Genomic DNA, 22277 nt, shown 5'->3' with positions numbered 1-22277 from the left:
CGTGATCCTCAGCAGCACCCACCCCAAGACGCCTCAGAGTCCTCACCCTCGGCTCCTCCTTTTCACCCCGCTCGCCCCGCCCCCAATCGCCGTGTGGAAGCCTGGTCATGAGTCGCGTGCTGGGTCGCGCGCTCGCCGTCCTGCCCGCCGAGTTGGGCGGAAGCGCTCCCGGTCCTCTCCACGCGCTACTCTCGGCCCTCGCCTCCGCGTCCTCACGACAGGTTTTTATTTTTCATTCCCGTCTCTCCAATTTTCCTGCGAATTTTTATTTTGACATCTATTAACAGCTTTGTGCACACAACATTTTTCAAGATGACGTCACGGTGCTTGTTTGGAAAGCGATCATGCAACGGCTCCGAGCATACACCGCACGCTTTGCTTTCTCTTCCCTTCTGTGTACCGGACACAGTAAGGTGAGGCTCATGGGGGAGCAGCGCCGGCTGTGCATGATTTGCCCCCAGAGGCAAGATATATACTCCCCGCCTCCGATTCCCCCAGCCCCGACAAGCTGCAGCTTCTTCACTCACTGTAGATCTGGGTCACAAACTGGTCCAACACTTGGAACATGTCTTTCAATCCTGACAAATCTCACACTCTCACTATGTCTCTCCGAAAGGACGTCTAGACCCCCCCCCATCTACTTTCTCAACAATCCTCTGGAAGAAAGGTCTCACGATCTGTCAGGATCTTTCCTGGGAAAGCCACATTTCAAACATGGCCTCCAAAACCAGTCACGTACTGGGAATCCTCCATCGTGCAAAGTTTTTCCTCGGCCCACATGAGCTCCTGAACATATACAAAGCTTTCATCCGAAGTCTGATGGAGTACTGCTCTCCCCTCTGGGCTGGTGCTCCTGCCTCTCACCTTTCTCGGCTTCACGTCGTGGTAACCAAGGCATTGAGGATCATTGGTATCTCCCACGATGAAGCTGAGTCTTTGGGCCCCTCACTCTCTCATCGCAGGCAGGTCGGTGGTCTTTCTGTCATTTGCCGTCTCCTCTCCAGTCTCACCCCTCTGCTCTGTCTGCTATATATTCCCCCCCCCCTCGTAATTCCACAGGGCACTCAAGGTCCTCGAGCAACCCCCTTCTGGTAAAACGAACAAAATCAAGAATCGCTGCTCACCTTCACTCTTTCATTCCTCTCTCCCACCTCTGGAACAAACTCCCACACTCTCTTCAATCTCACTCCAGGTCTTCAAAACAAGGTCCAGGTCTTCAAAACTCCAGAAGACCCTCCAGGTCTTCAAAACAGCTGTTCCCCACCACCTCTTATCTTTTCCCCATCCAAAACCACGATCTTTTCCACCCCCGCTAATCCACTCCAAACCCACCTCCTTCAAATTCCCTGTTTTCCTTCATGAAAGTCCCTGTAGTGTCCATCTTGTTTACCCCGTGTACCCCTCCTCATCCCTCTCCCTTCCACAGATCTCCTCATGTCTGTTTTATGTGCGTTAGCCCTTATACGAGCCTCGACAATTGAAATGAAAACGAGAGAAGAACCTTCAGAGTGTAGGCTTTATTCCATTTGATTGAAGCCGCTTCTACGGGCACATCAGGGGATACAGGTGCAGCAAGGAGTACATAAGCAGTAATGTATACACGTGCAACTAATCACCGCAAAATAAATCAGAATAAGCCCGGAGTCCGATATACTCTCAATTCTCACCATTCAACGAGCACCAAGTGAACCGCCGCCGTAAACGACAATGCCCCTGGGACAATCCCCCCGACCGAGCGGAACCTTAGCTTTACCTATTCCGTGCTCGAGCCGTGCAACATGTGATCGCACGTCACGACCTTCAATTCACCACATTTTCCCCGTCTTTAAAATGTAACTAGAGGCCCAACTAACGCACCATGATTACTTCTGCGCTACAGGAGTATACATTTCAAGCAACGCGAACTATCTAAACTACAGAAGCATACATGCCAAGCAGTGAGGATTATTTTGAGTTGTAGGAGCATGGTCATGAGCATCGATATATTATGTAACGAGCATATAGGAGCATGAGCATCGAGGATGCCGATAATCCCCTTTACAGATTGAGTCGGCGAGGGGGTATTATCCGTCGACCTCTCCGGGAGTAAATGGCGGTTTCACTTGAGGGAGGCTTCCGATCCCCTTGGTGAGCCTCGACTCGTGCCGGGGATGACTCCCCGATCGCTCTCGGGTGGAACGCGGCAGCTCCGTCGCCACCATTCTCGGGTGGAGTTCCTGGGGGGGGGGAACATCTGGGGAGGGGATGTCAGAGGGAGGAGTGCCAGATGGTGGTGTACCTGCGGGAGGAGTACCTGAGGGAGCCAAATGGCGAACCGACACAGTGGTCTCCCTGCCATCCGGGAGCCTGACATGAGCATACTCTGGATTAGTATCGATGAGTTCGACCCCCTCCACCATGGGTTCATACTTGCTTTGTCGTACCGGGCGTTTCATGAACACTGTTCCGGGATGGGTTGGCCAGTTGGGCACCGATTGGCCGTCAACATAACGCCGCTGGTGAGTAAACATTCGTTCGTGAGGAGTTGCATTGGTGGACGTGCAGAGCAAAGAGCGTATGGAATTCAGAGCGTCGAGAAGGGTAACCTCCCACCGCTCGGGGCCCAGTCCTCTCGATTTCAACGCCAGAGTTACGGCTTTCCAAATAACTCCATTATATCGTTCCACCTGCCCATTACCCTGTGGGTTGTAACCCGTCGTTCGACTAGTTGCTATGCCGTGCTCTAATAGGAATTGTTTTCGCCCGGCCGACATGAAACACGGCCCTCTGTCTGAATGTATGTACGAAGGTTTCCCAAACATAGCAAAGAGGTCAGACAGACATTTCACGACAGTGCCCGAGGTCATATCCGAGCACGGAAATGCGAAAGGGAACCTTGAATATTCATCAACAACAGTGAATATGTATCTGTTGTCTGTCTCGGTCGGCAGGGGCCCTTTGAAGTCAATGTTTAGTCTCTCGAAGGGAGAAGTGGCCTTGATCAATCTGCCAGAAGCCGCGCCATAGAATCTGGGCTTTAGTTCAGCACAAACAGGGCATGAAGCATTCATTTGTTTAATATCTTCAATAGAATAGGGAAGGTTTTGTCTGCGCACGAAATGTGCCATTCTGGTTACCCCTGGGTGGCACAGAGACACATGAAGGTCTTGCAAAGCCCGACCGATTGTCGTCGAACAGTAGACCCGAGAGAAGGTGTCTGCAGCAGGGTTTTCCCTCCCGGGCCGGTAAACTATGTCGTAACTATAGCAGGCTAGGTCTATCCACCATCTCATAATTTTTTCATTCTTAATTTTCCCGTTATTTTTCCCATCAAACATGAATGCCACGGATCGTTGGTCCGTGACGAGCGTGAAATGGTTTCCCAGTAAATAGTGTCTCCATTTACGTAGGGCTTCGACAATGGCGTACGCTTCCTTCTCTATTGCCGAGTGTCTCTGCTCGCTTCCAGAGAGAGTTCTCGAGAAGAACGCGACGGGTCGCCCAGACTGATTAAGCGTAGCAGCTATCGCGTGATCAGAAGCATCTGTTTCCACCACGAAGGGCACCGAGCTATCGATCGATAATACCACGGAATTACTGATATCATCTTTGAGGCTGTGGAAAGCTTTTACAACAGTGGCATCTGGTGGGAAGTTTTTGCAATGCACTAGGGGATGTATTTTCTCGGAGTATTGGGAAATCCATCTTGCATAGTAAGCGAACATGCCGATCACCCGGCGCATTGTCTGCAAGTCCTGAGGTGGGGGTAGCTCACGGAGCGGGCGCAATCGTTCAGGATCTGGCTTAATCGTGCCGTCGGCTATTGTGTAGCCGAGAAGGTCATGACCTTGCCGAGAATACGCATTTTCGTAGTTGAGGGTCAGATTATATTTTCTAGCAATGCTCAAGAATCTGTCCAGATTCATATCATGTTCCCCCTGATCCCTACCGCACACTGTGACATTGTCCACGTAAACAAAAGTGTCTTTGAGGTTTTCATCTGAGATGATGTCGTCCATAACTCGTTGGAAGCAAGCTACTCCATTCGTGACACCGAACGGAATCCTCCTGAATTGGTAGAGGCGTCTACCTGCCTGGAATGCGGTGTAAGGTTTGTCTTCCTCTTGGATGGGAATTTGATGATAGGCGCTTCGCAAATCGATGGTGCTGAATATCTTATAATTGGCCACGCGTTCGACCATCTCGTCTATGCGCGGCAAAGGGTAGGCATCGAGTTGGGTGAAACGATTGACCGTTTGGGAATAATCGACAACCATTCGTTTCTTATGATTCTGATTGGCGGTGACCAACACCTGTGCGCGCCATGGCGAATCGCTCGGTTCTATAATTCCTTCTTCTAGTAATCGCTTGGTCTCTGAAGTGATGAAGTTCATATCAGCAGTGGTATATCGCCGCGATTTGATCGCTATCGGTTTACAGACCGGCGACAAGTTAGCAAACAGCTGGGGGGACGTTACCTCTGCGGTGGTCAAAGCATTTAAAATTAGACGAGGTTTGCTTCCTCCAAAGGGTATTTCGACGCTCGTGTGCTGCTTGAGGACATTATGACCCAGAATTACGTCTGCGCATAAATCACGAAGCACCAGTACCCTTACATCCCGATGCGTGTACCCTTTACGTCCACTCAACATTGCAGTACCCTCGTACGCGGGACTGTAGTGATGTGGCGGCCATGCATACCGTATTGTCTGTCGGGTGGATCTTCCATTTCCTGCCCTTCACTAGCGAGCTGTTGACGAAACTTTCAGAGCTACCGGTATCAATCAGAGCCTCAGCCATATGCCCGTTAATTCGTACGTTGATGATAGCCTTGGATAGATTCCCCGGGGAGGCTGCAGTTAGTTTCTTTTGTGAGTAGAGAGCCGCAGAAGTGGGTTTATTTCTCCTTAGAGTAGATTTACATACCCTGGCATAATGCCCTTTCTTGTCACAATTCATGCATGTGGCATCTCTGGCGGGGCATTTGTAGCGGGGGTGTCTTTTGTACCCACAAAAGAAGCATTTACCAACCGGAGTAGTTGCTGAGGAGTTTGACGAGGTCTGGGTATCCGACTCCTCGGGTTTTTCTCCATCCCCTGTGTCAGGCTGTGTCTGTGTCTGTGGGGTTCCTTGAGTTTCCACCGTAGCGGCGTTCATTAGCAGCATTGGTGTCCCAAATGACTCAGATTACTGCTGAGCCGTATACATCGCTCGAGCCTGGTCAACTACCTTTTCAAGAGTGGGTTGCGCTTTCTCTAGTAAGCGTTGCCGTATGTGGGCTGATCTGAGTCCTTGGATAAATGCCTCCCGGGTCGCTTCATTTCGGTGTTCCTCGGCGTTTACGGCCCGGAAGCTGCCGTCTTTTCCCAGCTGTTTCAGAGCTTGCAGGAACTGATCGATTGTCTCCCTGGCTGCTTGCTTGCGTGTGTTGAGAAGATGTTGTATGTATACCTCGTTCTTGCGCTTCACGTAGAGCGCCTGCAGCACGTCGATCGCTGCTTCGTAGGTGTCACACTCCGAGAAGAGCCTGTATACGCTGGGCGAGACATGATTCACAAGGGCGGCCAATTTGTCGGCTCCCTCTTCGATGATGGTCAGATAGTGTGAGAAGGAACGGAACCAATACGACCATTTCATTTCTGAGTCAATCGCGTTTTTGTCTGCGTCGAACCTCTCTGGTTTGTAGATCTTGTCCATCGTTGGTTGAGAGAGCCGAGAAAACCAAATGGAATAAATTGAAATGAAAACGAGAGAAGAACCTTCAGAGTGTAGGCTTTATTCCATTTGATTGAAGCCACTTCTACGGGCACATCAGGGGATACAGGTGCAGCAAGGAGTACATAAGCAGTAAGGTATACACGTGCAACTAATCACTGCAAAATAAATCGGTTTAAGCCCGGAGTCCGATATACTCTCAATTCTCACCATTCAACGAGCACCAAGTGAACCGCCCAAGTGAACCGCCGCCGTAAACGACAATGCCCCTGGGACAATCCCCCCGACCGAGCGGAACCTTAGCTTTATCTATTCCGTGCTCGAGCCGTGCAACATGTGATCGCACGTCACGACCTTCAATTCACCACAACAATGTATCCAAAAACAAACCAAACAGTCTTCGTTAAAGAAGTAAGCGATTGAGGGAATTCCATGACTGCGTAAAAAATATAAAATCTCGCGATGCGTATTGGTTGTTCTTGGAATGATGCAGTAACACTGAAGCTGAAGGTGTTACACAGATCCCAACCGACATTGTTTAACACACACATATATATATATATATATATATATATATATATATATATATATATATATATATATATATATATATATATATATATATATATTGTTACGGCTGTGGAAATTCGCAAACCACCATTCAGGTCCCGTAGGTGAGGTATCTCTTAAATACATGTGTAGTTAGCCCCAAACCCGTTGCTTAGAGGGAATTAATGTGATTCATTCGGGCTGCGACGCTTTGAGATAGCCGTTTTTCTGTTCTATCTTTATTTTGAACCAACCACGCTCCAACCGTCAGACAACAACAACAACGCCAACAGCCACGACCTTTACCTTCACAACTCGCTCCCGCAAACATCGCATCACCGCCATTCCAAACGGCACCATGGCAATCGGCCACCGCCGAAAACCCTCCACCACCTTCACCTCCCTCCTTCTACGGCCATTCCCGCACCACCTGTGAGCACCGAGCGTCGGGCTGTCCTGGGCTCGTACATGATACGCGCCGAGCCGCGAGTGCAAATAGCGGCCTTTCCGAGGAGAATTCGGATCAGGAATGCTACACGCCCACTTCTGATCCGTCCAATCAGCAAGCGCGGGGTGGCTTGGCCTTGCCTCCAGGCGCGTCTGTCTGGAATCGAGATATGCAAATTCTACGATCAGGGGAGATTCACGCCCCTTTTCCTCCGTCCAATGGGTGAGCGTGGCCCCGCCACCGAGGTCATCCTGATCCAGAAATTTGCATATTGTTTTCTCCTGCTGGCCTATAAAACGGAGAGCGCGAGGCGAATGAGAAGAGTTGTTGCGTGGAGAGTCAGTTTGGTGGTAGAGAGTGGAGTCGGGAGATGGAGGCAGTCAAGTCGGGTTGGAGAGCGGAGTGGAGTCGGGAGGCGAAGGCATCAAGGTGGTTTTCTGCAGTCGGCTGAGAATTGGGGGAAGCGTCCAAGGAGCTCGGGTCCGAGGCAGGGAAGACGGCGGTCGGCGACGAGGTTGCGGTGGGACCGCTCGTCGCGGGACCCAAGCCAGCCAACCATTCTCCTTCCCCGAGGGCATCAACAATTCCCCCCCTTTCCCCCGCGCTGAGATAGTGCAGAAAGGGGGCCCCGTTTCCACCCCACTCCAAGCGGTGCCAACGAAACCCGCGAAGGAGCACGAAGTCGGGGCACCGCCGCGCAGCCACGTTTGCGGCTCATCACGATGACACGGGTAGGACCCCCCCCCCCCCTGGTCTCGCGGGCCTGACCGCTCCTTCAGGTCCCACGCACACATTGGCCTATGGGCCCGTCTGCCCCCTTGCCTATGAGGGTGGCTTCTTTCCTTTGCTTTTGAGTAAATGTGTGTCGGTGCCAGTCTGGTGAAGTAAAACTGTTTAAGTGTTGCCGTGTGTCGGTCTTAGTCGGTAGTATCTCTACGTCATTGTTTCTTTTGTTGCATTTGATATATGTGCATTCTGTTTGGCTGTATATGTGTGCTCTCCGTGTGCCGTGGAATAAATGTGCATTATGTTGAACTGCTTTCCCGTTTCGCTTCGTCTTTTCTTGAATTGAATCTCCATCTTGCTTCATGTAACGGGTTCGTCGTGAACTTAATACGCCCGATAATTAATCGGAATCGTCGAGGCCGACGATGACACCGCTCGGTTATCCCGATAGCACGGAACGGATCTCTTAAGCGGCCCGTGTCCAGAGTCGACCTGCGGCGAGGGGCGATCGCCCGGTCTACCATCCGCGTGGGTACTTAGGTAGGTCGAGTTTGGCGAACAACCATATCCCACGCGGGTGGCCGATTGGCAAGATCGTGGTGAGGCCGAAAGGCCCACCCGTGACTAGCTCCCGGCGTTAGTCCGAGAGGGTCACGACAGAATTGTCCGTCCGGTGGGCGACGTGCCACGATTCGACTCGCGTGGCCGTTCGCACGCCGGCGGGCGCGAATTCGCAACAATATATACACAATTGCTAGTTTGTAATTAACTCTATTGAAACACACTTCTAATATATTTTATCAGAACATCAGAGTATAATGCAAGCTAATGAGAATTGTTATATCGATGTTATGAAAGGAACCACGTCTGTCTGTTTGTTTGTCGTGCTATTACTTGATAACGGATTCACGAATTTCAATGAAACCAATGACGGTGGATTCAGGAAACTCCCAGGAAGGTTTTTTTCCCCACCCCTTAATATTATTCTCAGCGAAGCGACAGGTGGTATTTCCTAGTATTACTAAAAGGAAAGGTGCTCATGTTACTTTTCATCATGCGTTATTCTCAAGTGTTCCTTGTTGTCATCGAATGATACAACTGATATTGTTGTGGGCCGGGGGTCGATGGCGAGGAACGGCCGCCAGGTAGAGCAGTAGAGCCGGCTCCCACCGAACACCCGGAATTGCAGGTCGTAACCTTCGGACAACTCCAAAGGTCATGGGTCACTTAAGGACCATGCTCACCAATTCTCTGATGGCGTGGGGTAGGGTTAATAGCCAAATTTCAATATACCTAAGTTCCGACGTCTTCAAATTACCGGGGAAGTCACACCCTCAACGGACTCTGTCGAACCGGGTCGCTCTAGTGACCTCGGCCTGGTGTAACTGAGCGAAATTACCAAAGTCTGTCGGTCCAAACGACAACTTTCAGCCCAACCAGCTTACTGGTTCTCAAGCACGAACTGTGCTGGGTCAATAATAGAAAGCACAACAACGAGCTGGTACATTGAACAATTGGGGGGTTTATTTATTATGGTGTAGGGGAGCACAAAAAGAGCAGAGTTAAACCAACTATCAAGAAGGAATGCAAGTAATGTACAAGGCACTTAAGCAATTGTTACTTATAGACTGGGCCCACAGACACACACGCACACACCCAAAAGAAATGGTGGCCGCGGCCTTTATTTGGCCCTTCAGCTCGGGAGGGAAGGCGAGCTGAGGGCAAGAGTCTGCACTTGCACCTGTCCGCCTCGTGCGGTCTGGTCGAGCTGGATCGGCGGGACTCGAACCCACCGCCTCAACGCAGCACCAAGCACCAGGGACGAGGGATAGAGCGACAGCCGCCAGCCAGCACGAAGGTGGACGAGGCGAGAGACGACGAGGCGACAGGCGATCAAGGCCGAAAAAGCTTCCAGACGGATCAGACGACACCAGGCGAGGCAGACTCAGACAGAATCATCGCACCGACCGTTATTCGTTCCTCTCGTGAGGTGGGAGGGATTTCTTCCCTGGCCACTCGCCTCCTGATTGGACGGTTGCGTCGTGCGATTCGCTGGCCGTCCCTCATTGGACAGGCCCACGTAGGCGGGGCAACTCCCACCCTTCTGGGTGGAGTCCCAATCTGAGGCGATTGTAGCTCTGCCTACCTCCTCACCTAAGACCACGTGCGTAATGGCGTCGGTTGAGCGAGGCGACAGTGCCGCTGTTGTTGTAAAAAACCCTGACTAAAAAAGAAACCTGCAGCGCAAACATGAAATTAACCCATTAGACAGAAGGACGGCACCCTAACTATATACACATACTTACCGAGATAACTGATCTACGGGGACTCTGGCTGTTGTTATGAATATGGAAGTCATCGCACACAATACCATTGGAAAGTGAATAATAGACGTACTTGAAACAAAATTTTTGTAAGTTTGAATATAAGGATGCCTGTTTTAAAAGCCTAGGTGTTTACGGAATGGAAGAAGAAGAAGAATCCGGACTGAGTTCTAATGGTGACATTTTTATTGTTTAACTATAACAAAGGAAAATGAATTTGTTCAGTAAAGCGAAAATAAATATCAGAATTGATGAACAAGATTCTGCATTTTATTTTTCTGACTGTTAATCGATACGCATATGTGCGTGCATGCGTGCGTGTGTCCTCCATAACTCCAAAAACACGAAACCTAACGGCCTGAAACTTTGCATGCATACAAAGAAAACTCCAAGTGAGTGCAAGTGTGAAAATTGGATGTTTGGGTTGATTTAAACACTCCTTTTCAAGAAAATTAACGGCCTTATTTAATTATATTCTTTATCAGGCACCATCCTCGGCCACCTCACCCTCTGGGGTCTGAAGGTGTATCCTGGATAATCTCCCTGGGGTCTAAAGGTGTATCCTGGGTAATCTCCCTGGGGTCTGAAGGTGTATCCTGGGTAATCTCCCTGGGGTCTGAAGGTGTATCCTGGGTAATCTCCCTGGGGTCTGAAGGTGTATCCTGGGTAATCTCCCTGGGATCTGAAGCTACCATGTTTTGTGGGCCTGCTCAACTATGCCTTTTCTTTGAACAGTCCGCAACGATTTCTTAATGATAGTTTTTGTTTTATCACTTTCCTCACTCACATTATCGAATGCCTGTTCATCATGGCAACGAATCACTGTATATATCGCTTTTATAATTACGATAGTTTTCAAGTAAGGAACTTGGAGCGATTTCATGCATTATATGATATGGTTATCCACAATCTACTCCCACGGACTAATTAAAGTATATCATTGAAATATTATTTTGGTTTTGAGGATCGGATATCATCCGGACTAAATAAGTGTCGAAACCTGGAGTGAAATCTGATAATTTAAAGAAATAACGATTCTTATCACTAACCCATACACTTATTTACTTTAAACAAACAAGGCTATGTGCCCTCCTTCTCCATACATACACAAGACGATGTGAAATTTCCGAAGCATTAAACTTTGGAGAATTATATTGAGTAAACAAAAAATTTAGGAAGGTGCCAAAATTAACCAGCTTCATTGAGCTGCATGATTTAATGCATTCACTGCTCGAACTCACGCCCTTTTGCCCAGAGGGACTGCCTATCTCGAGCGTCTATTCTACATGAAGCAACAACTCTTGTGACTAAAGTCATGATGTGAACAAATTCATTTTATTTCATTAACTGCTGCGTGCTTCGGTGAAGACCGGCTTTAAAGTTAAAGGGATCCGATGTGGTTTGTAGCTCCAGCCTGGCCAGCCATTCTTTATCAACCATTTAATTGGAGTGCTTGCTTGAGTGCTTAAGCCACTTGACGAACACCCTATACTGTGCAACGTCATTCTGAGTGTATCATTAACTCAATACGGACGCTTTTGCCACTCCACATCATTTGGAACTTGTGGTTCGTGCACCGTCATCATGAGCGAGCGGTTCGTGCTCCGTCGTCCCGAGCGAGTTGTTTTGAAATAACACCCCATTTCCGAAGCTTTTGCTGTATGGACGTTTTTTTCTAAATTACCAAGCCAATTTTTTTTTTCCACCTATCACACTGCCTGTTTATAAAGAATAATGTTTGAACATCTTCCTGAAACAGCTATATAATTGCAATGTCGTTTTTCGGTGAAAGATCCTCAAGGTTTTTGTTTTGTATGCAGTAATCACACTGCATCCAACCTGCCTATTCTCTCTTTCTCTCTCTTTCTCTCTCTTTCTCTCTCTCTCTCTTTCTCTCTCTTTCTCTCTCTTTCTCTCTCTCTCTCTCTCTTTCTCTCTCTTTCTCTCTCTTTCTCACTCTTTCTCTCTCTTTCTCTCTCTTTCTCTCTCTTTCTCACTCTTTCTCACTCTTTCTCACTCTTTTTCACTCTTTTTCACTCTTTTTCACTCTTTTTCACTCTTTTTCTCTTTCACTCTTTCACTTTCTCTCTCTCTCTCTCTCTCTCTCTCTCTCTCTCTCTCTCTCTCTCTCTTTCTCTCTCTTTCTCTCTCTTTCTCTCTCTTTCTCTCTCTTTCTCTCTCTTTCTCTCTCTTTCTCTCTCTTTCTCTCTCTTTCTCTCTCTTTCTCTCTCTTTCTCTCTCTTTCTCTCTCTTTCTCTCTCTTTCTCTCTCTCTCTCTCTTTCTCTCTCTTTCTCTCTCTTTCTCTCTCTTTCTCTCTCTTTCTCTCTCTTTCTCTCTCTTTCTCTCTCTTTCTCCCTCTTTCTCTCCCCCCCCCCTCTGTCTGGACATATCCTGACAGTGGTTATGGTCTGGGCAGCGTTTGTTCTCCGGACGCAAGTACTGGAGTACTGCTCCGGTCTCACCCCCACTGTTCTGTCTGCTCTCTATCCCCCCCCGCCCCTCATATTTCCACAGGGCACTCAAGGTCCGCTAGCAACCCCTTCTGGTAAAACTAACAAAATCAAGAATCGCTGCTCACCTTCACTCTTTCATTCCTCTCCCCCACAGCTGTTTGTCTCCCGATGCGTATACAGTATAGCACGATATCTCATAAAGTTGTCTACGGATTTGGATATAATATAATAATATAATATAATTAATGGGCTGCCGCTCAACGATTTAAATCATAACCGCACTAGAAATCGAAGTGTCAACATCACCGTCATACCAAAAAAAAAAAAAACAGGGAGTCTGGAATACTGACGTTAACCATTACCTCGACGTTTTCGACTTATGAGTAACTTACAAGTAACGTGTGTTGACGATCGCGTAACGTGCCTAGAACTTATGGCCAGCGTATGCGGAGCGTGTGTCATACGCCGAGTAGGTCGAAAAATTTTCAACATGCTGAAAATTTGTCGACGTACTCGGCGTAATATGACGTATGCCAGCGTGCTTCAGCGTGCTATTAACCGTTAACGTATACAAAACTTGCCCATAACGTATTCGACGCGTGCCAGCATATTCGGAAAATTTTTCATACATCGGCATACGCTGGCTAAAACGTCAAGGTGTGACAACGGCTTGACACTTTGATGTCTAGTGCGGTTATGATTTGAATCGTCGAGCCGCAGCCTATTAATAGCCTACGCCACGTGATCGCCGGCGATACGCTGCCGCGCTATGCATAAGTTAGACTATCGTTGGGCATAGGTTGTGAACGCCGACAACACGCTCAGCATTCGTTGATACAAGTTATCTATACGTTATCGAAACGTTCTGTGTACATTACTAATACGTTATGCATACGTCCAACTCGTTATGAATACGTCCAAAACTGGAAAAAAACATCAATAGTTCAGCGTATGCCAGCGTTTTACATACATTTTGATACCTTGCCATACGCTGGCTAAAACGTCAAGGTGTGACAAGGCCCTTACCGCGTGCCCTTCTAGTTTAATCTGGCTTTGCTGTAATGCAAGCATGAGGGTTCAGATGGCCTCCTCCTGTGTCAAATTTTATTGTTATTCTTTGTTTTATGTTTGGAGAAGATGGACTATGTTAGTACATGATGGACAAACAAACAGTACATTTGATTTGAACCTACTGTAAAATTATTTACATTTCTCAGTTCAGTGATTTATTGGTACACGTCAATGTTAATGCTTTGACGTCTGTGATTCACAATGGAATGAATTGTTTATGTGATTGTTAAATGTATGTTGAAGTTGGACTATCACATTTGTGTTAGGATCGTCAGGGTTCGAGAGATTTCTGGTTATTCCTCGATATTAAATTGTCTTGCAATTGCGAATATTTGTATGGGGATTAACTTTCTTGAATGCTGTTTCTCCAAGAATATTTAAAGGCGAAAGCAAAGTGGAAAAGCGAGAAAAGAAGAACAGCCAGTAGTGGGGCAACTTAGCATCATAACAATTGTGCATTTTGTGAGGAAAGCACCAAATTTGGCACACTAGTAGCCTACCATATTATGAACAGATTTGGATATTGGGCCATCTCAAAATTTTTGATGGGAGTGGAAAATGGCTGCCACAGCCATCAGCGGCTGAATTTGAGATGGCCCAATATCCAAATCTGTTCATAATATTGTTACGAATTTGGAATTCAATTGCACACAACATACAGGTTCCCTTAGTCAGCTATGTCAATAAGTGCATGTTCCCTAGATAGCTCACCTTTCATTGTTTAAATGTTCAGGGATCGATTAGATGCGCTGCGGATCGATTTAATAGTTAGGGAGCGAACAATGGAGACGTCCCTCCCCCTCTTCTGCGAAGAGGAAGAAGAACCCTGCGGTGACGTCAACAACTCCCTCCCACCTGTGGTTGAGCGGGGGGTGGATCATGAGGGCATGAGTCACGCCGGGTGCGGGGGAGGGGGTGCAAAGGATAAAGAGGACATATTTTCTGAGTTCAAAAAAGTCCCGTGAAAAGAGTTCCGTGGTAGGGCTGAGTTCGTAAAGAGTCCCGTGTGCAGAGTTCGTGTGCTGGGTCCCGTGGGAGGAGTAAGCTTTTTGCTTCGGAGAGAGCAGTCGTTCAGCAGGCCATCGGGTCCTGCTTGGCTTGCTTGGCTTGAGGCCTTCAGAAGCTTTTTGCTTCGGCTGGCTCAGTGAGCTTCGGCTGCTGCTTTGTTTTGGAAGGAACTTGAGCCAGTTGTTCGGCTCGAGCTGCGAGTGGAGGCTTCTTCCTCTTCTTCCTCTTCTTCCTCTTCTTCCTCTTCTTCCTCTTCTTCCTCTTCTTCCTCTTCTTCCTCTTCTTCCTCTTCTTCCTCTTCATCCTCTTCATCCTCTTCTTCCTCTTCTTCCTGTACTTCCTCTTCTTCTTGGTTCGTGGAGCTTTTCGTTCTCCATTTTGTTTCCCGGCTTGGTGCGACGCATCGGCCTCTTCTTGGAGTTGGATCCTCGGGGAAGTGACGATCGACAGGAAGGATCGGCGCCTCGTCTCACCGGCACGTGTTGAGAAGCGCGGGAGGATTTGCAGGAGCTCGGGAAGGATCGCGGCGATTGGATCCAGCTCGCTCTCATTGGAGCCTGGGTCTGGACAAGTTGAAGACCACACGAGGTGGAAAGGTTCGAGTCAAGCTCTGAGTTTCAGCTCACCTGTCCTCAGAGCTGGAGCTTGTGATTAAAGGCCTCAGCCACCATTTCGTGTGTGTGTGTGTGTGTGTGTGTGTGTGTGTGTGTGTGTGTGTGTGTGTGTGTGTGTGTGTGTGTGTGTGTGTGTGTATGTGTGTGTGTGTGTGTCCGCGCGCGTACGTGTGTCTGTGGGCCTGTCTAATAAGTAGGAACTGCTGTTAAGTGTAAATGACTACATAATAAGTAGACGGTTGTAGTTCTTTTGTCGTGTTTTTGTTTCTTGTATAATTGCATACTTGTTTCATTATAATAAATGTCTTTGTGTGAATGTAAACCTGCTCGTTGCGTCCATTCCCTCATTGACTGAACATTTCGTGTGTTGGGAGTTACAAAGCCGTTGGTTTGCCGTAATAGGGGGACATTTGGACCGACGGTTCTCGGCGATTACGCCGCTCGGAATCGCGCACGGACAGGCTCGCCTCGGCGGTTTGTTCCGTACGAGTTCCGTCGAGGGTGGAATACCCCCGTAGTTGGATCACGTGGGTATTTAAGTAAATTGAAGATTGGCAATCGACCCTACCCCACGTGATCTGCCTATTGGCGTATTTCGGTTCTTGTACAAGGACCCGTCGCTCGGAGTTATCCGGGCGGCGATCTATATTCCGGGTGATCGGTAGGGTTGACTGGACTTGCGGCTCCGTTCAGAGTGGTCGGTTGGCGGCTGACCCCCCCGGCCAGTAACAATATGATAGGCTACTAGTGTGCCAAATTTGGTGCTTTCCTCACAAAATGCACAATTGTTATGCTATATTTAGCTAAGTAGCCCCACTACAGTGCAATTTTGTTTTGTTGTGTACTATGCTGTGGCAGGGTGCTGTGTTTACTACTTTTGCTTTGACGCTAAAACAAACTCGAGTTTGAAGTTCACTCATCTTCTCAATTGATCAAAAACCTGTAAAGAAACTTAGAGATTTGTGGCACATGAGTATCCTGCATCATGTATCTGGAGTTCACATGTGATTGCTAACATACTGACCCAATTTGGGAGGTGTACTAGTGTTTTACCCCTTCGACAGAAAAAGAGGGTAAGAGTTCTTTCTTGGACGAAGGACGAACACCCGATACGTCAACCTTACTTTGCTTTCCACAGCGGTTTGCACACATTTGTCGAATTTTGATTGTTTAAACATATTGGTAAAAAAAACACACTGTGGTTAAAAACAGACAACACCAAATATTTTGATTGATGCTGATCCAGTTTTACCCGACTCTTTTGTGTTTTGCGAAATATTGAGGTTTAATCCAGATTTGTAGTCTCATATGAATTTGTCCACTTGCAGGAGGAAGAGTGTTTGGTGAGAAAGGAGTTGTCGGTCATTCAACAACAGCTGAACGCTGCCAACTTCAACCCTGTACGTGAATGTTTCTAGTTTTACCCGACCCCGCTCAGTGTGTGTGTACGTGCGTGCGTTCGCAGTTTCTGTCCTGTCCTGTCCTCAAACTTTTGTAAAATCATACAAAACCTTGGGGTTGCATCTATTTTTTCTATGTGCATGTCTGAAGGGTATGTTTTGTTGGGAATTTTTTTTGAAAAAAAAATGCTTAAAATTTTTTTTTTGATATATATATATATATATATATATATATATATATATATATATATATATATATATATATATATTAAACTTAAATCTTCAACTTCAATTGCTTGAATAAATGTAATTAATGACGAATATTGCAATTAAATTTGCAAAATAAATGTTTGAATTCTGATTGGTGTAAATCATGACAACACGGCAACTCGTGTACTTGTCCTCAGTTAAAACAAGCCTGTCTCCATGGCGATGTGTGGTGAGGTGTTCATTGCACAGTGGGAGCCGTTTTGAATTGTGGAGGTGACGTGTTTTCAATAAAATGGTGGTTACGCGGCGGTGAGGTTTTTAATTTCATGGCCGTGAGCTGTGAGCTGTTTTTAATAACGTGTCGGTGAGCTGTTTTTAATAATGTGTCGGTTACAGGGTGGTGAGGAGTTTTAAATGATGTGTGGGGTTTGTCCCACTGTAGCGACATGTAGTGAGGCGAGCGTAGCAAGCTGATCCATGCTAGTGTGTGTGTGTGTGTGTGTGTGTGTGTCTATATACATACATATATATATACATACATACATTAAGTCGGTTTCTATTTTTAAAATTTTTGAAAGTTTCAAGTCTCCCCCCCTCCCCCCCCATTTCTTTTCCTTTTGATGAGAAAACACCACTGATGAAGTTTCAGCCAAATCGAACTATGTTTAGGGGTCGCTTCCGGACATTTAAATTTCAGAATTAAAAAAAATTCCAATAACCCAAAATAAGAAAAAGAAAATCTACTGAATTGAATAACTTCTGGATAAAAAGTAATACAGGTCATGAATTTTCTGCCAGTCAGCAAATAAGTCCTTGATTTTCTTTATCACATGATAATTCTGTCTATATGGAATTCTCGCTCTGTCCCAGAATTTTATCAATTGCTCAGTCACTAATTTTGCACTTTCCTGGACTGTTTTCTTCTGTCAGAAGAAAATAGAAAAACACTTGAAGGACCACGTTTCGATGGCAATTTGCGTCCACTTAGCTCTGGAGCATGGTCTCCGACCAGCCACACTGGTGGATCCTTACTTCTCAGACCCATATTCGCAAATGAGACTATTGTTCACTGGGTGATCAGTCTGGAAGATGATACACCAAAATAACAAAATTAGCATATAACTGTGACCATATAAGGAAGTGGTGGATGGGGCCCATCGGGACCAATATCGTGCACACGCCATATTACCTATAACAGTCAATTAAAATAATCAATTCAAGATGGACTGGCATATTCAGTGGTTCCATAACATTTTAAAGCGGGGATATTTAAAACCACAAAATTCCGAAATTTCAATATCCGGTAGTGACCCCTAAACATAGTTTGATTTGGCTGAAACTTCACCTGTGGCGTTTTCTCATCAAAAGGAAAAGAAATGGGGGGTGAGACTTGCAACTTAAAAAAAAAAAAATAGAAACCGACCTAACAAACATCCATTGGGACCATAATCTGTGCACATCATTGGTGCTGCTTAAGCAGTCTGCTTGGCTAATGGGCACAATCCTGGATGGGTCGCCACTCCGACACAGGATACCAGCAAGCTGGCACTCATTTTACCTTCCTCGGAAGCATGACAGGCAGTCAACCCCACCTGGTATTAATGCAACAGCCAAGCAGGATTTGAACTCGGGACCCTCGGATCCCAACCCCACCACTCCAGCCATTAATTATTTTAAATCTTTTTTTCTTAATAATTTTTTTTAAATTATTAATTCTTTAAAATTCCTTTTAATTGGTTCTGCAAGCATGCGCATGCATGTGCACGTGTGCATTTTCCATACGTGGTATATTGCATATTTGACGGACCCCATATTTCAGGAGTGATGATAGCAGGCATCTGTCTTTCAGAGGGGAATCACATCGTTATATTCCCATGGAGATTGTCTGTTCCACATCTTCATGGCACACACGTTTATTTTCTGTCCTGCTGATGTCACCAAAAATTTACTGCATTCTTGCTTGATTTTGGCAGAATTTTTTTTACTCGAAGATAAATGACGTCGTATTTCTCACTTGGCTCAAACCTGAGTTCTGTGCAATAGCTTCCAGTGTGGCCCATGAAATGTTGACTGGTTTCTTTATTTTCACAGGTTGTTAAGCAGAGATTATGAGTGCTGTAGGTTGCATCATTTATCAAGACATTATTGTGGAAAAACCGTTCGAAATATTTTTGGATGTAGTGACTAAATGTACACAAAATGTCCTGAAGCACTTTCAATTGTGATGAAAATTGTTGTTTTGGAGAATCAAATGCATGTCAAATCTGCATTTGGAAAATTTTAAAGACTACCATTCATCAGATGTTGAAACGAAACTTGCACCCTCATGGCTACAAGACCCATATTGCAAAAAGTTGACCCAAGATGCTACACTTTTTAAGGGATGGTTGTGGCATAGGGTTGATTCCAATAATAAATATCTTTGTTTCATTGGCCTTCCTGTACTTGCATGTCTCTTTATTTTTTTAAACTTTTTTCTTATGATTTGTCTTTCATGTTATTTTAATTTTTGCTGTGAATAGAACAATTCCACTTTTTGCAGAAGAACTCTCAGGCTGTTGTAAATGTGCAGCACTAAAACATAGGTTCAGTGACAGCAATGTTTTCCTTTAATAAAATGCTGAAACTTGAATGCAAAAGCCTACTGCATCTGTTCCTATTTGCTGAGACTAGTGTGTTTTCTGGTGCCCCTTCATCATCATGAAACCTTTGTGAAGTTTCTTTTCTCACCACTTCCTCGAGTGCACATGCTACCAGAGCCCCCACTAATATCACAATCAAGGATAAAAATAAACTTGACAACCTTTACTCAAGTCTAGTATATTTCTAAAATGATGTAAGTTAAGTTGAAAAAAATACAACACCGGTGGGATTAATCAAGATAATTGGCTTTTATCGAAGGTCGCTGTTATAAGTACGAGTTACTAACCCTTCACACTGTGGCGTGGGTCCCCCAGGATGTGGCCAGTGAGTGTCTGGTGCGCTTGATTCACTGCTCAACATTGGGTTATCCCATTGGCTTCTGCACCATCCATGCTTTGACTTTGGCACAGCGTGGCACTTCCTGGCATAAGCGTCTAGGTGAGCCCTTTGCATGCTTCATCCTTTGAATTGCATACGTGCAAGTACAGTATAGTGTGTTTACAGAGTTGGAAGAGGAGAGAGTGTACAGGAGGAAGAAAGACAGTGAGTGAGTTGAAACAATGACATGGAATGACAGACAATTGGACGGATAATTTTTGAACGAGTTATTTTTGTGTACAAAAATGAGGCTCATCGAAAAGGAAAATGACAGAGCATGAGTGGATTATGACCAATGCTGAGGGGCAGTGGAAACTGGGTCGACATGTAAGTATGACCTCATAGCAATGATGTATTTAGTATTTTCAGTTGCAGGTCTAAATGAAATATTGCCGTCTCGGTTCCCACCACAACTTGCGGTCTCGTGCCTGAGCTCCTAGGACGGTCCCCAGATGCCCAGGATCCCCAGATGCCGAACCTTTGCATTCTCAGTAATTTCTGATCATAAAATGACTTTTAATCGTGCCAACACTTTTGGAGGTTTTTAAAATCATAATTTAATTTAAAAAATCAAAATTTGGTCAATGCGAATTAATAACATGTCTTGGAATATGACATGAAAACAGTGAAAATAATGGTCACTTCATCTTGACAGCACCACAGGTAATCTCGTCGATTTCCCAGAACTTCCGGTTAATTTCTACTTGGCAAAGGCTTCTGATTGGACAGATTTACCTTCGGGACTTGTCGCAATGACAACGAAAGGGGATGTCGGAGACAAATGATTGGGATAAGGGAGGTTGTGAATTATTGTCCATGACATTTTGAAGGGGCTTTCAAGTAAATCGTGTAATTGGAGCACTACATGGGAATGTTTTGTACACCGCTCCTTGCCAATGTGCTGTCTACGTACCTCTTCGTGTTTAGAGCAAAAAGAGGGTATTCTGGACATCCATTTGAAAAGGGGACTTGAGGGAAAGTGGGGGGTGGGGTGGAATGGTCCTCTTTTGCCGGCATTAGTAAAGGAGCACAGACACCGCCCAGAGACGTCCGTGAGGGGTGGAGGGGCTTTGGGAGGAGGTAAGCATGAGGGAAAGGGAAGGGAAGGCAGCATAAGGGGAATGAAAAGCAGCATTAGGGCAAGGGAAGGTAGTATAAGGGGAGTGTAGGCAGTGTACCAGGGCATTGTAAACATGAGAAAGGCAGTGTACCAGATAAAACGTGCCCAAACAACAAAGTTTTCTTTTTAACCACCGTGTTCTATATAAAAATGGGTGGGAGCATTTTAAAATTAAAATCCATGCTATCTACTTGGCACAGGCCTGCATGCATGCATGCCTCCAACCCCCCTCCCCTCTCCCCATTGCATGTTTCTCCAACCTCCTTGTGGTTCATGCTAACCGTGCACGTACACCGGCGATACACTCATCCTTTCACTGGCACACATGCACAGATTTCCCCACAACCGCATTGCACAGTGGCACGCCACTGCGTGACTTCGATGCCACAGCATGTCCACTCCGCACGTGCCTTTGGTGCTGCAGCATGTCTGCTCTCTTCCCCTTACGGCTCGCCGCCTCCTCTTATCCTTCCTCTCCCCCGCGGGTCGATGGAACCGCTTTGAGGGACTTGCCACCGGATTGAACGAGGGGCGAACATCCCATCTGGCTGAGCGGGGCTGCCGCTGAGGTGGTCAGCCTCCTGATTGGACGAGGCGTCTCGGAGTGTGTGTCGCGGCGTCTCGGGGTGTGTGTCGCGTCGTCTAGGAGGCCCGCCCCCCCCCCCCCCCAAAGAGGCTCCGTAGTAGCTTTCGGCACGCTGGCCTCCCATTGGCTGGGGCGTGCGTGCGATGCGCGCCCTTCGCTCATTGGCTGGAGGAAAAGTTCCATGCCCTTCCTCGGGGCGGAGCCTCGATCTGAGGCGATGGAGGCTCCGCCCACGCCTTCGGCCAAAAACGTGGGCAATGGCGACCGGGTTGAGTGAGGGACGGTGCCATTGTTGTTGTAGTCGATGTATAAAACCTGACTATAAAATAATTCGGCGCACACACAAAATTCCCATCAGACATAGGGGAGGATTCTAACTATAAACACATACTTATCAAAATAACTAAGCTTAGGGACTGCTGTCTGTCTGTGTGCAAATGGCTTCCAGATTGGTAACAATACATCTCACATGGTCTTTCAGACAGGATTTTAACCTTCTTTTTCGTCTTCAGGACAATGACATTCAGAGACATTGTTCTACTTCAGCATGCGTTACAAACACGTTGATAAACTGTAGCTAAACCGACAGTTATTGTACCCTGCTCCTCCGATAAGGTCAGAGACAGGACACATTTTAACTGAGCTCCGTCCGACCGACTGATCATCTGTCCATGTACTTTTGTGTTCGTGATATTTCAAAAACCATTGAACATTTCACTTTTATATTGCAGATATATATTCCTCATGACATTATCTCAACCTGATTAGATAATGGCTGTGATTGCCTGAATTATGTTGCCATGACAATCATATAGGTTTTTTTTAAACTTTTTTTTTTAAAACTGGTAACTTTTTTTTGTACGCGATATTTCAAAAACCGTTTAAGATTGAGTTTTCATATTATACAGATCTATTCCGCACAACATCTAAAAGGCAGGTGACAGAGGGTATGAGCTCCTTGTTGGAATTTGAATTTTGTGACCTTGAATCGGAAGCCACACGTTCGTATGGGAATATTAAAGAGGCAAATTTAATTGTCCTTTCATCCCTTC

At 46.4% G+C, this 22277-nt stretch overlaps 1 protein-coding gene across 3 annotated transcripts in view; it reads left to right on the top strand.

Annotated features, from left to right (window-relative positions):
* The window catches only part of AP4E1 (adaptor related protein complex 4 subunit epsilon 1), a 137634-nt gene continuing 115357 nt past the window's right edge, over positions 1-22277 (top strand). The window contains exons 1-4 of one of the 3 annotated variants that reach the window (XM_085871034.1): positions 181-221; positions 16217-16288; positions 16696-16771; positions 19456-19579. Coding sequence is in view for 2 of the 3 variants with exons in the window: in XM_085871033.1 (XP_085727159.1) it covers positions 108-221; positions 16217-16288; positions 19456-19579 (310 nt within the window). In the remaining variant the exon portion in view is untranslated. Of the gene's footprint in view, positions 222-16216; positions 16289-16695; positions 16772-19455; positions 19580-22277 lie in introns of all 3 variants that reach the window. The other 2 variants (XM_085871033.1, XM_085871032.1) reach the window with 2 other exon arrangements.

Source organism: Eptatretus burgeri, chromosome 2, assembly GCF_056783735.1.
Source record: "Eptatretus burgeri isolate ZD-2024b chromosome 2, Ebu_testis_v1, whole genome shotgun sequence".
Lineage (NCBI taxonomy): Eukaryota > Metazoa > Chordata > Myxini > Myxiniformes > Myxinidae > Eptatretus > Eptatretus burgeri.
The sequence above is the reverse complement of the archived record's forward strand: the minus strand, read 5'-3'. Positions and strand labels throughout refer to the sequence as shown.